The 13,558-nt window shown below is 40.4% G+C and overlaps 1 protein-coding gene across 1 annotated transcript; it reads left to right on the top strand.

The window, feature by feature from the left end:
* The first annotated feature begins 358 nt into the window (after positions 1 to 358).
* LOC115672450 (protein NUCLEAR FUSION DEFECTIVE 4-like) lies at positions 359 to 3,605 on the top strand. The gene is made up of 3 exons (XM_030594258.2): positions 359 to 743; positions 1,550 to 2,421; positions 3,044 to 3,605. The coding sequence occupies exons 1-3, from the start codon at positions 417 to 419 to the stop codon at positions 3,489 to 3,491; spliced, it is 1,647 nt and encodes a 548-aa protein (XP_030450118.2). The 5' UTR covers positions 359 to 416; the 3' UTR covers positions 3,492 to 3,605.
* Positions 3,606 to 13,558: the final 9,953 nt, after the last annotated feature.

Raw genomic sequence — 13,558 nt, 5'->3', positions numbered from 1 at the left:
ATGGGTGTGAAGTCGCAGGATATGTGCTTACGGACTTCATAAGCTTCCTACTTTTCTCCACTTTGAAAGTTCACCAATCTATAACATGCAAGACTGGGGAAAAATACATTGCATTTTCCTTTCCGTATCGGTGAGATGCTAATACGGCATCAAGCTGCCTTGTCGATCATATATTAGATCATGGAAAGCACATGTATTGAGAAAGTATTAGAACACTTCATCGGTTCAAGATTATTTTTTCCTATAAAGATTAATAGTAACCTTAGGTCAACCCATTACGTGATATAAACATAACATAATATAGTACTCAGAAGTTTTCTCTATAAAAACCCTCTACTTTTCAAAGCCTTCTATCTTCATCTCGCTCTCTCTCTCTCTCTCTCAGAGTGTTGGCTTCGTCCCCTTCCAAACGCCCCATGGAGTTCCAGCCGCACTCCAAGTCGAACGCCTTGAAATGGCTGGGCTTGGTCACGGCAGTGTGGGTGCAGGCCATCTCCGGCAACAACTACACCTTCTCCAACTACTCTGACGCCCTCAAGTCCATCATGAACCTCACGCAGGTTGAGCTCAACGACCTTTCCGTCGCCAAGGACGTTGGCAAGGCCTTCGGCCTCCTCGCCGGCTTCGCCTCCGACCGGTTGCCCCCGTGGGTCATCATGCTCATCGGGTCCATTGAAGGGTTCGTGGGCTACGGCGCTCAGTGGCTCGTGGTCAGCAACAGAGTCACACTCTCTTATTGGCAGGTACACATTAAAGATAACGATAAAATATGCGGTGACAAGTAGGATTTTAATTTTCTAGGCTAAAACGCATTTGACTTTTGGGGTACTTTGCGCTCCTTTCTGTGTTGCTTTTTTGGGTCTCGTTCATGAATTTAGTGCGACGCAGCTCTCTGCGGAAAATTCTTGTACGAACCACGTCAAAAACATCATGAGAGCCAATCAATTGGAATGTCTGTATGGCTTTGAGTGTGTATACATTCGATCCACACAACAATGACTCCTTCCCTGGGGTCGTTTTGGTCTTGTTATTTTGGGAAGCCAAATAAGTCAAATGACATTAAAAGTCTTGAATTAATATTGTCTTCAAGCCACAAAAGTTTTGAATTTTTGTCTTGCCCCCCAACATTTTTTCACTGGGCCCCTTTTCACCCTTTCTGTGATGCTGCTTCTCCATCTTTGCTCTGAGTTCTCAGTAACCAAAATGAGTCCCGAAACAGAAAGAATGAACAGATTCTTTCTCCAATTTTCCTGAAGAAAGATAGAATGAGAGTAACAATGCACTTCCGTTCCCGTTATTGTCATAGGATGAAAAATAGAAAACGTCTCGACTGAGCCAAATCTTCATATAAATCACATTTTTACGCCATATAATCGATTGATGTTAACAAAAGTATCTGTAGAAAATCATTTAATTGAGAAGGAAAACGGCAATTAGACATTAATTTCTCCCAAATTCAGATTTGAGACCGATGGAATCTAATCCTAAGTAATGTTGTTCGTGTGAATTGTCTGAAGAGTATTCAATGTTTCAATTTTCATGCACGCAGATGTGCATATTCCTGTGCATGGGGGGCAACAGCACAACGTGGATGAACACGGCAATCCTGGTCACCTGCATCCGGAACTTCCGGAAGAACCGGGGCCCTGTCTCCGGCATCCTCAAGGGCTACGTCGGCCTGAGCACTGCAATCTTCACTGACATCTGTGCCGCCCTCTTCTCCGACAGTGCCTCCTCCTTCCTCCTCATGCTTGCCGTTGTGCCCTTCGGTGTCTGCCTCATTGCCATGCTCTTCCTCCACGAGGTCCCGCCATCTGCTGCCGACGAAGGAGGCAATCAGGACGAGTCCTGGTACTTCACCGCCCTCAACAGCGTTGCAGTCGTCGTCGCATTCTATCTCTTGGCCTACGACTTCATCGGGTCGTCTCATGGACAAGTCTTCAACCTCGTGTTCGTGGGCATATTGCTGGTCCTACTGGCCTCGCCATTGCTGATACCGTTGTATGATTTGTTGAAGAGCTTCAAGAAGAGCGGCTCATCGGATGTCGAGGGTGCCGAGGCCGTCGACGCGCCGCTGCTTGAGAGTCAAGAGACAACGGAGGCCGAGGTGCAGTACCAGCAGGTGACGGAGGAGCCGGAGGCCGTGGCCAATGAGGTGGAGGAGGTGGAGGAGGTGAAGGGACAGCAGCCGGCGATCGGAGAGGATCACACGATATTTGAGTTGATGAGGACGTACGATTTCTGGATACTGTTCGTGTCGTTCCTCTGCGGAGTGGGAACGGGCCTGGCGGTGCAGAACAACATGGGCCAAATCGGGTCGTCGCTCGGGTACGGCGACGTGTCCGTCTTCGTGTCGCTGATCAGCATCTGGGGGTTCTTCGGTCGGATCATCTCGGGCACAGGCTCCGAGTACCTTATCAAGTAAGTCGCTTCCTTTACTTCGCACGCGCGACAGTCTCTTGAGGTTCTGTTTAACCCTAACTTACATGGTCAAACCGGGGAACGTGGTAAATGAACCAGATAGATAGATAGATAGATCGACGACAATAGAGAGAATGACAACTCCTGATAATGTCGCTGTTTCACATTATCTTGTCATTGACGACTAACGAGCGGTCCTGATGGGCCATTTAGCTCGGACCTAACTACCAATCTTCCCTTCCAACTAAAAGTCCTCCTGCGCATGGATTAATGATTTCCATTGAAGACAAGTTTCCTTTCTTTCTGCAATTTGGGTTTTCTGCTGTTGAGTGGCCATCTCACTCGCTCACTCTATTATTGCGTTTAGTGGCCCGACACACCACCGCTCATTGCACTGAGATTCATTGATCTTCGTGCCCCATCTCAACTTGTCATTACTCGCTGGTCTTGCTCCTGCATGTGAACCCGTCGCACATAATCGATCATTGCGAAAAAAAATTAAAAAACAAGTTCAGTCCTCTAAGCGATAGATGTTTATACTCTGTGCAATGCCAACCAGCTCGAAAGAATCATGATGAGTCCATATATATTGTTGGAACTTAACTCAGTTTTTTCCCTTCAGGAAAAACGGAACACCAAGACCTTGGTGGAATGCGGGCTCTCAGATAGTGATGGCCATAGGGTTCATCGTCATGGCCTGGGCATTCGCGGGATCCCTATACATCGGCTCGATTGTCGTCGGTCTATGTTACGGCGTCCGTCTGGCCATCACGGTCCCAACGGCCTCCGAGCTCTTCGGCCTCAAGTACTACGGCCTCATCTACAACGTCCTCATACTCAACCTCCCGCTCGGCTCCTTCCTCTTCTCCGGCCTCCTCGCTGGCCTGATATACGACGCCGAGGCGACGTCGACGGCCAGCGGCGGCAACACTTGCAGTGGGGCTCATTGCTATCGGATCGTGTTCATAGTCATGGCTGTCGCGTGCCTGATTGGATGTGTGTTGGATGTGTTCTTGGCGATTAAGACCAAGGCACTTTATGCTAAGATTCAAGCTAGCAAGAACTCTTAGGGATAGTTCAAGTTAGAACGGCGGCTCGCAAGAGCACTAATTGGAGCCAAACCAATTTGTCATAAATATATCGGTTTGAGGTTTTTGGTGGTTAAAAAATTAGTTTGGGATAAATTTATCACAGATGTATCAATTTGTGATTTTTTGTGATCAAAAAATTGATCGGTGGTAAAATTATCACATGTGTATCGATTTTGATTTTTTCATGATATCAACCCATCTGCGCATGGCCGAGTTGGTGGACGCTTTCCTTCCCTCCCCAGAGGTTCTGGGTTCGAATCCCCGCTCGGTTTCGTAATTTAAGTGGAGGGCCCTGGCGGTGGGTTGCTAGGCTAGTCTCCCCCGAGGTATAGGCGCCCCAATTACCCGTGCGGGCTCGTCCCCGGGGAATGGTAGCAGATCCTCGGTTACCAAAAAAAAAAAAAAAACCGTATATCTTAAGATAGCTTGATTCTCTTTGAAAGATATGTATGTGTGAAGAAAGATAATCCACCTATAGGCGCAAAAGACAATTCAAGAAGCTTATTATATGTTCTTCCGTTGCACTTTTCGTGATCGTCAATATTAATTAAAGGGATAAATGCATTGAAAATCCTAAAACTTGTCACAAAAGTACAATTGAGTTATAAAACTTGCAAAAAGTGCAATTAAGTCCTAAAATTTATCAAATTAGTGCAATCGAATCCTTTCGTTAACTCCGTCCAACTTGAGTAACGGCAAATGCTTACGTGTATTTTTTATTATTTTCTCATTCTTATGTGGCGATGACGCAGCTAAAACATGAAACATAATGCTAAAATAATTAATGTCGTCTTGGTCAAAATATGATTTTTAGTACAATTTTTTTAAAATTAAATTAAAAATAGCTATTTAAAAAAAGAGAGAGAGAGCAGAAGGCAAAATGGCGAGGGCCCTCGCCGCCCTCGCCCCACCATTGACGGAAAGGGTCGGCGATGGTGGAGGATGGCCAGCCCAGCGACCCTCGCCAATCGCAAGCGAGGACTTGCAGACCCTCGCCCAAATCTAGGCAAGAGTCGCCGGCCCTTACCCAGAACTGGCGGAGGGCCGCCAATGGCTGAGGTTGGCCAGAGAAAGACGCTTCGAGAAGCTTATTATATGTTCTTCGGTTGCACGTTTCGCGATCGTCGACATTTAATTTAAAGACATGATGACGATCGGACCCAACATGCAACGTCAAGAGTGGACCTCCAGGGTTTTGTCCATTTGATCGGCCGAAATAACAAAGGTCCGACGAATAACAACAAATTTCAAATAATGGCAGATCAAAAGCTGACAGATCCACTTCGACCAATGAAACACGTTGCTCATGCGTGTGCACATCGAATAGATTACACGTACCACTTTATTAACTTGCATAGGTAGATTAGTCATTTGACACAGATCAATCTATAGTGAACATCGAATCTGAGAGTATGGGAAGGGGTTGAGGAAATTATTGCTCGCGAGACACAAGTGAATCAATCTACTCGTGAATTATACGAGTTTGACTAGGTAATATTCGGAGATCAACTCGTCTAGTTGTAGCTTGATCTCGAGTTCGAGTTACTCGTGTAGCTTGTTGAGCTTACGCTCGTTAATAATCAAATCAATAGACTCGCAAGTTTTATTGACTACCTATAATTTTAAATGACCTTTTAATGTTAGCTTTTGCATAAAAAATTGGCTAGGTCGTCGATATGGATAATAAGTAAATGACTAAAGTACAGGATATCATTAAGCACGTGATTCAACGACCACAAGAATTATTATCGATATTGATGCACATTGATGACCACTACCGATCAATTGTGGATATACGATGTTATATGGTTAACAATAGTCGACAAAGGTATCGATTAGAAAGGGCGATAGATTACCAATTGAGGCATCAAGAGAAAGTTGGATGCATAAAGGGCATCAAGATATAGTAATGAGTTTGAAGTCACCGGAGAATGAGGCAATGGGAGTTGTAGAGTAACCAAAACGCGATTATAAGGGAGCAATTGCTTGGAGAAAAGATCATGGCATAATGACAGCATGGGCATAAGAATTTTGGAAATGAGAGAACATGGCTACAACCGTAAGAGAACTCCTCAAAGACAGTTACGACACATCTACTATAAATATAAGTGTTCGTCTACTGTAGACCACCCCGCACATAAACAAACAAATCTACTATCTTCTAGATCTCTTTACTTTCCTACATTATACTTTCAATTTCCAGACTTGCGTCGTCGATTGATTTCTGGTGTGTTTCTTAGCTATAGTCTACAGATCCGTGTCGTTGATTAGATTCTAGTATTGAATCTTTGTGTTCTCAAGCTTGGTTGTCGACTAAATTCCGATATAGCTTGTTCATGTTCCGTTCCGTTGAAGTGGCTGTATTTTCTAAGCTCTGTCACCGATTAAATTTCGACACAATTTACGGTTGTACAGTTCCATTTGAAATGAAGTTATGGATTTCCTTGTCTACCTATGATATTTTCTGTTCAGAATCGCCACAAGACCAGCCTCCTTTAATAAAAAAAATCGAATAACAACTTTCAATGAAAGATATATCGTCGCGGAATCCAATTTATGGGAAAGAATTAGTAAAATCAAGCAAAGACTTCAAAATTATGTGTTGTATATGGAGCTTGGTGGTTTAGGTACAATCAATGTTTACTAAAGGTGAATTTAGGGTGTGTTTGGTGACTTGCCAAATAGTGACTGATTCTATTTTTTTGTTGCCGGGAATAAAAAAAGAACAGAAATCCGTTTGGTAAATTTTTTTTCCCTGGCACAAATTTGTTCCTAGAATCAGTTTTGGAACAGAATCAAGAATAAAAAAAAAGTTGATTCTTAATTCTAGGAACAAGAATCAGAAATAGAAGAGATTTTTTTTTCTTCTTTCCTGGCTGGCGAGGGCGAGGGCTGGACCCTCGCGGCTTGGGCGAGGGCGGCTTTCGCCCAGGCCATAAGCCTCGACGGCGGCCCTCGCCAGCCTTGGCCTGTGGCCAGTGACCCGGCCATGGCCAAGAAGGAGAAGAAGAAAAAAAGAAAGAAATATTAAAATATTTACATTATTATTAATATATTATTTAAAAAAAGAAATTTTATACAGTTATCAAACGCATTTCCGTTCTTTTTCTATGTCAGGAATGAAAATTTTGGGCCATTACCAAACGCTTTTAAATGTTTATAAATTATTTTCGGGAACAAAATAAAAAATATTATTTCTGAGCAGAAATTATTTTTCGAAAACAGAATAGTTACCGAACGTATCCTTAATTGCAATAATTGGGTGCTCAAAAAGAAAAAGAAAACCAATCGGGCGTCGGAGAGATGAGCTGTTACAATTGCCAATTCAATCAGTCCACGATAGCTACAGCGGTTGGCCGTCGGCGAAGCCATCACTCTTGTCTCCGGCTCCCAGTCGTCACTAAATACTAATCAGTATAGCCGTCGACGTTGAACTGATGAATCGATGGTGGTCTCATCTGATAAGTCGATGTCTTATCCTTGAATTTACACCGGCCTCCGTTTCGGCCGCAAGTTGAGGGCAGTACAGCAGTCTCCATCTGATATTTTCACAAAGAATCTTTTCGATTTCTCTTCAACGGACCATAAGAGTTCGTACGAGCCTGTTAGGTCGATCACGGGTGTGGAAATTTGATCCAAAAAAGGAAACAGAGACAGGCTGTACAAGAGACCGTACCTACCACATGCAAAAAGTCGGCATCTTATCAACTTGTGGTGGTGCGTGCGTGGGGGATCGCTGATAAGCGCAGGTCCCTCTCCGTTTGGCATTTTCTGCACGGCCAAGATCCGCACTGATCTTCAAATCGATTCCCCCACCATCTTTCCCAACGACAGCTCTGATAGAGAGTTGGATCTGGTGCTTGTAGAATGACCTCGATGGCCTTTTTTTTTATTATTTGTTTTGGTAGGAAAAGAAGGGAGAAATAGGCTTACAATACTCAAGAATTATAATCACAGGAGTTCCACATCCATAGTTAGAACGTTTGATCTGAAGCGTATCGATAATCTTAACAACTTCAAATTTGACATATTTTCAATCTACTTCCCTTTTTATAATTCAAATATTCCCAAGTATCCCGCATTACTTACATGCGAGGTTTATAATCGTTTCAAATGCATGCAATGTCTCTGCAATCCATCTGACCTCGAAGACAAGGGGCGCTTTAGGTGGTAATTTTCTAGCTTCATATTAAAACAAAAACGCGGGCATCTCTAGGATGACACACTCGGTGTAATGAGTAAGCAAGCAGCCAAGCTGTCGGCCATGGCAAACATATGGCCTGCCATGTTACACATACAGACAACAAAGATGTACAAGGCCACACATGGCAGCCACGTTCATATCAGTCACCTTCCGTCAAATCCTAGATCTCTAGCTAGATCCATCGTCCCTACCATCAACCTACTGATTGATTCCAGGTCGATGTACTGTGTTCGATTGATCTTAGATAAGTGTTTACGAAAAAAAAAAATCGAGTCATTATAATAGGCACAATATCGATTCAAAACTGACCATTTTGAGAGTAAGTAGGCGCGCAGTCCAGGAACATTGCCATTCGAATTTGACACAACTTATGGATAAAGTGAATAAAAAAACGGAGCACAGCAAATTGTGATCAAAGTGTGAATCTAAAGAAATAACAGCTTGGATGTAAGTTGGCACGATGGACAAACATGGAGGATCAAGGTGCAATTTCGAAAGAGTAACTGATTGAGGACAAAGCGGCGTAACGAGATGCAAGCATGAGAATTTCGAAAGAGTAACTGATTGAGGACAAAGCGGCGTAACGAGATGCAAGCATGAGACGTGGAGACTAAAATCACGGAAGCACGGTTGAATTGCTAAAGGACTGCATTTGATCAGTTAAATACTATAAATACTAGTACTTGTACACCATAGGAGGTCTAGAAAAACAAACAAAACTTGTTATCTTTTAATTTTTGCACTTTATCTATAGTTTCTAGATATCTTGTTGTCGATTAAATTCCGACGTTGTATCTTTACGTTAACGTATTTTGTCGTCAAATAAATTCCTGCAAAATTTTGTATATTTTGATGTTGATTAAATTCCTTTAAAACAAATCTGCTAGTCTCCTTGTGCTTCATTAATATAATTCCTGTCCGGAATACCTACGGAACCCATCTTCTCCTATGTAAAATTCAAGAACGACTTTTGGTGAAGGATATTTTATTGTCGAGTCTAGTTCTGACGAAACAGTAAGTGACTCAGACAAAATTGAATGTTACTCCCTATGCCAGAGTTCTTAAGGCTAATAAATCATCCATTCTCGATCATCATCAAGAATCAGGCGTCATCATCATTTGAGATCTTGTTCATCAATCTAAAGCATATTTCATTTTCACGAGGGGTAAACTCGATGGGAAAGAAAGCAAAAAAGAGGACTTTCAACATGGAGGTGATGCGTATGTTTGCCCGCTTTCTCTAGTGTCTGATCTGATCCGTACGCGCATCTAAAGCATACGCCATGTTCGCTATCTTGTATCAATCAAACAACTTATCACCTTCTCTAGCAAGATTTCATATTCCTTTTATTTTATTTTTTTGCTTAGCAGGACGATTCGTGTGGATTTTTTGTTTGTTGAATGGACGAGAATTTTTCGATGGTATTTTATGTTTTGCTTTTTTGCTATAATTTTTCGCAGTTCGATCTAGGTCAGGAGGCACAACCATGACTCTTCGTTTGGCAAAGATTTATTCATTTATGTGTGATTTGGGATGTGAATGGATCTTAGGCTCTGTTTGTTTCACGGAAAATGAATGATTTAAAAAATAATTTCCTAAAAATGATGGCTTGTATCGCTTGAAATAATCAGTCAATGAAAAACATTTTCATCATCCTAAATATTTGCGTCGGCAATAAAAATATTTTTCGTTTATCCTTTTTTGTAAGCAATACAAGCAATAATTTTTAAGAAAATATTTTTTAAATCATTCATTTTCCGCAACAGTAAACGGCAAAGTTTCAACAATAGATGAAGTGTTTAATTTATTTATAAATGGTATTAATCGTTGGTACACCACTAAGGTAAACTAGAAATGCGTAGCATGTTGTTTCTTCGGTATTATTTATCCGAGTGCTATTTTGAAGATTGTTCGTTTGTTTCGCTAAAAACTCCACAATAATGGAAATTATTTATCAAAGTCATCAGCTTTCATTTGTTTGGTGATTTAGGAAAAGTGATTTCTCCCTTGCCAGATGGGGAAAGTCGTTTTTCTTCCAATCTAAGCTTGTTGTTGATAGTCCATGGATAATTGGATAACATTTTCCTTAGATCAATTAGTATTCCGCCATCCAAATACTGAAAAATTGAAAACCAATTTTCTAGGAAATAGTTTCCCTTGAAACAAATGGGCGTGGAAAATGTAATATTTATGGGAATTATATATTCTAAGAAGTCATTTTTCAGGAAAATGATAATATTTTCTAATGTTTGGCCAAAATCCGGTAACGAACTAGAAAATATTTTCCGTCATTTGGTATGGCCTCGATGAACCCGGGCATGACCTTTGTGGACCCTGGTACAACCTTTTGGACCTACGCCCGGGTGTTAGGGATCCGAGCTCGGGTACCAGGATCCCGCACTCAGCCTTTGTCGAGGCATCGGGCACGGGCACTGGGGCTGTGGGCTCGACCTCGATGGATCCGGGCGTGGGCGTCGGGGGTCCCAAGGATCCGGGCATGGGCATCGGGATCATAGGCTCGGCCTTGATGGTCCTAGCTTCGGGCACCGGAGACCTAGTCCTGGACGCCAGGGACCCGGGAACTAGCAATGGAGTTCTATGCCTAAGCATAGATATCTAGTCATACTTTTGAAAATGATTTTCGATTTTTTAACGAGGAAATCATTTTCCTAAATTTAAGTATAGGTTTTCAGTTGATTACGAAAATATTTTTCGCCGACTCATTTTCGTAAGCAAACCAAATACCGAATAATGAGGAAACGTTTTTCGCGAAATAAACGGATCTTAATATATCTTCACGGGGGAAAATCTCAGTCGAATTGATAACGGTCCTCAAGATATTGAAGTATATATACCAATTAATTATTGTCGGTCCAACAGTATGTGTATCTGGTGCGTGCAACATTTCACATCCAAGGTCGCCCTCAACTAAATTAAATAACTACCAACATATAATTTCACGTGGATCATGTGTATATTCATCTTCTCAAAGCTGGTCTTGCCCTGCCAATTCCTGTCTTATCAAGGTCCCTTTGGTAGAGTTAAAAAACTTAAGAGTGGTTGATGATGTGAACAAAATATATCGGCTTGGATTGCTCCCCATTCGGACAGAAGATTGTGGCCTGTTGGATCAAAAGGCACTCTTTACTTAAACTATTGGGTTGTTTTGGGGACACATGTGAGCCACCATCATCAATAGAAGATGGGTGTTTCATGAATAACGTGAACATAAACTATATATATTTCTTGCTCTCCATCTAGGGTTTATCCGAGGCAGCCACATTTGCCTTATCCTTTCCCAATTTAACACGATTTTATCATAAGTAGCACTGGCCAAAACTTGCAAGGAACAAACATGGCATACAGCCCAACATGCCAAAAAGCAAAAATTGATTGTCTTGTCTTGAGGGCACTTAGGAATCATTTCTCTCTTATGCTTCATATAGTGATGTAGTCATCCTCAAGAAACAAAAGACTGATGACAACTTCAACTTTGATACCAAATCTAGCAAATCCGAAAAATATTAGAAATCCGAAAAATTCCTAAAAATCTCAAAAAAAATTCAGAAAATCCAAAAAAATTGAAAAATTCCAGAAAAATTCATTAAAGTGTCGAGAAAATTAAAAAAAAAATTCAGATTTCGGGAAAATAGGAAATTTGTTGAATTTTTTCAAAAAAAATCAAGAAATCAAAAATTTCAAAACTTCACAGAATTGCTTAGAATACATGTGGCCACCCACTTTTTGAGTAAATTTTAAATTTTTTGAGATGCCCAAAAAAAAATAAAAAATTTCAAAACTTCACAGAATAGCTTAGAATACCCGTGGCCAACCATTTCGAGTGAAATTTAATTTTTTTGAGATTTCCAAAAAAAATCAAAAAAATCAAAAATTTCAAAACTTCACATAATGGTTTAGAATACTTGTGGCAACCCACTTTGAGCAAAATTTAAATTTTTTAGGTGCCGAAAAAAAATAAAAAAATTCAAAACTTCACAGAATGGCTTAGAATACCTGTGGCCACCCACTTTGAGTGAAATTTAATTTTTTTAGGTGACTAAATAAAAATTAAAAAAGCAAAAAAATCAAAAATACCATTTGGGCACCTCAAAAAATTTAAATTTCACTCAAAGTGAGTGGCCAGAAGTATTCTAAGCCATTATGTGAAGTTTTGAAATTTTTTTTTTTTGCATATAAAAAAATTTAAATTTCGCTCAAAGTGGGTGGCCACAGGTATTCTAAACCATTCTGTGAAGTTTTGAAATTTTTTATTTTTTTATTTATTTTTCAGCACCTAAAAAAATTTAAATTTCGCTCAAAGTGGATGGCCACAGGTATTCTAAGCCATTATGTGAAGTTTTGAAATTTTTTATTTTTTGATTTTTTTTTGGGAATCTCAAAAAAAATTAAATTTCACTCGAAATGATTGGCCACATGTATTCTAAGCTATTCTGTGAAGTTTTGAAATTTTTTATTTTTTTTATTTTTTTTGGGCATATCAAAAAAATTAAAATTTACTCAAAAAGTGAGTGGCGACAGGTATTCTAAGCAATTCTGTGAAGTTTTGAAAATTTTAATTTCTTGATTTTTTTATAAAAAAAATTCAACAATTTCCTATTTTCCCGAAATCTGAATTTTTTTTATTTTCTCGACATTTTGATGAATTTTTCTGGAATTTTTCAATTTTTTTGGATTTTCTGAAATTTTTTTGAGATTTTTAGGAATTTTTCGGATTTTCTAATTATTTTTATGCCATTTCTAAAAAAATGGATTTCTGTTCCTGGAAATAGAATTTTGTGTTGTTTATCAAACGGGTTTTTGTTTCAGGAAATAGAAATTTTTTGCTGTTATCAAACGTGTTTCTGTTCCAGAAATAGAAATTTTTGGTAGTTATCAAACGGGTTTCTTTTCTCAGAAACTCATCCTGAAACTAGAAATAGAAAAATATATTTCTGTTTCAGGAACTCATTCTGGAACAGAATGATTATCATTTGCACCCTTAGCCTGCCGAAATTGCTTCCCGAAACCAATCAAGTGACATCACCGGGAGATTGGTTAACCTCAGCCATTTTCCTTTCAATTGTGCGAGCACATAGGTAACTGTTAGATATCAGAACTTATCTCATTTGGGCATGTGCATCGAAGTATTTGCTGAGGATGTCCGCCACTCCAATTTCGGTTCTTTGCAGCAGCCAACCCTGCTGGTGCATTGGACTTGCCTGAGCATAGAGGATCTTTTTAAAGGTTTTTACAGCTGTTGTAACCAAGACAAGAAGAATGGTAATGCCTCGATTTTTAAAGGAATTTTCTTTAGTTTTTCAGGGCGATATATGTTGAGATTTAGAATATAAATCATATGGTTGTGGTAGCTTAAGCTGTTGGAGATATGAATGCACATTCGACTTTATATCTGTTGTCGTATTATCATTCATCTTGTCTCAAATTTTGATATCTCATATCATTTTCTTCTGGATTCTGTTGATTCATATCTGTTGTCACCATTCATGTTCAATCTCCTGTGCCCTTCACCTGATTTGGACACATTTTCACTCTACTTTGGTTTTCACCCCCCACAGATTATCATCTCTTCAAAATTTCCGATCACCCGTATAACCCTCCCTTACCTCTCTTTGCCCAACCCCTATTTATAGCCTCTGCCGCCGTCGCCGAGTCTTTGACCATCGCAACCTAGAGCGACTGCGACAAGCATCGCCACTTTCCGTCCCCCCTCTCTAGCAAAACTCTCCAAGACACATGCGACGGGCAAGGAAGTGAAGGTTGAGCAGCGATGGAAATGTCGACGAAAGGACTTCAACTAAATGGACATATGACAGGATCTAT

This window comes from Syzygium oleosum, unplaced genomic scaffold (assembly GCF_021117445.2).
Source record: "Syzygium oleosum isolate NSW1041296 unplaced genomic scaffold, Sole_v2.1 Sole_v2.33, whole genome shotgun sequence".
Taxonomy (NCBI): domain Eukaryota; kingdom Viridiplantae; phylum Streptophyta; class Magnoliopsida; order Myrtales; family Myrtaceae; genus Syzygium; species Syzygium oleosum.
Note: the sequence above shows the minus strand (reverse complement) of the source record. Positions and strands in the feature narration are given on the sequence as shown.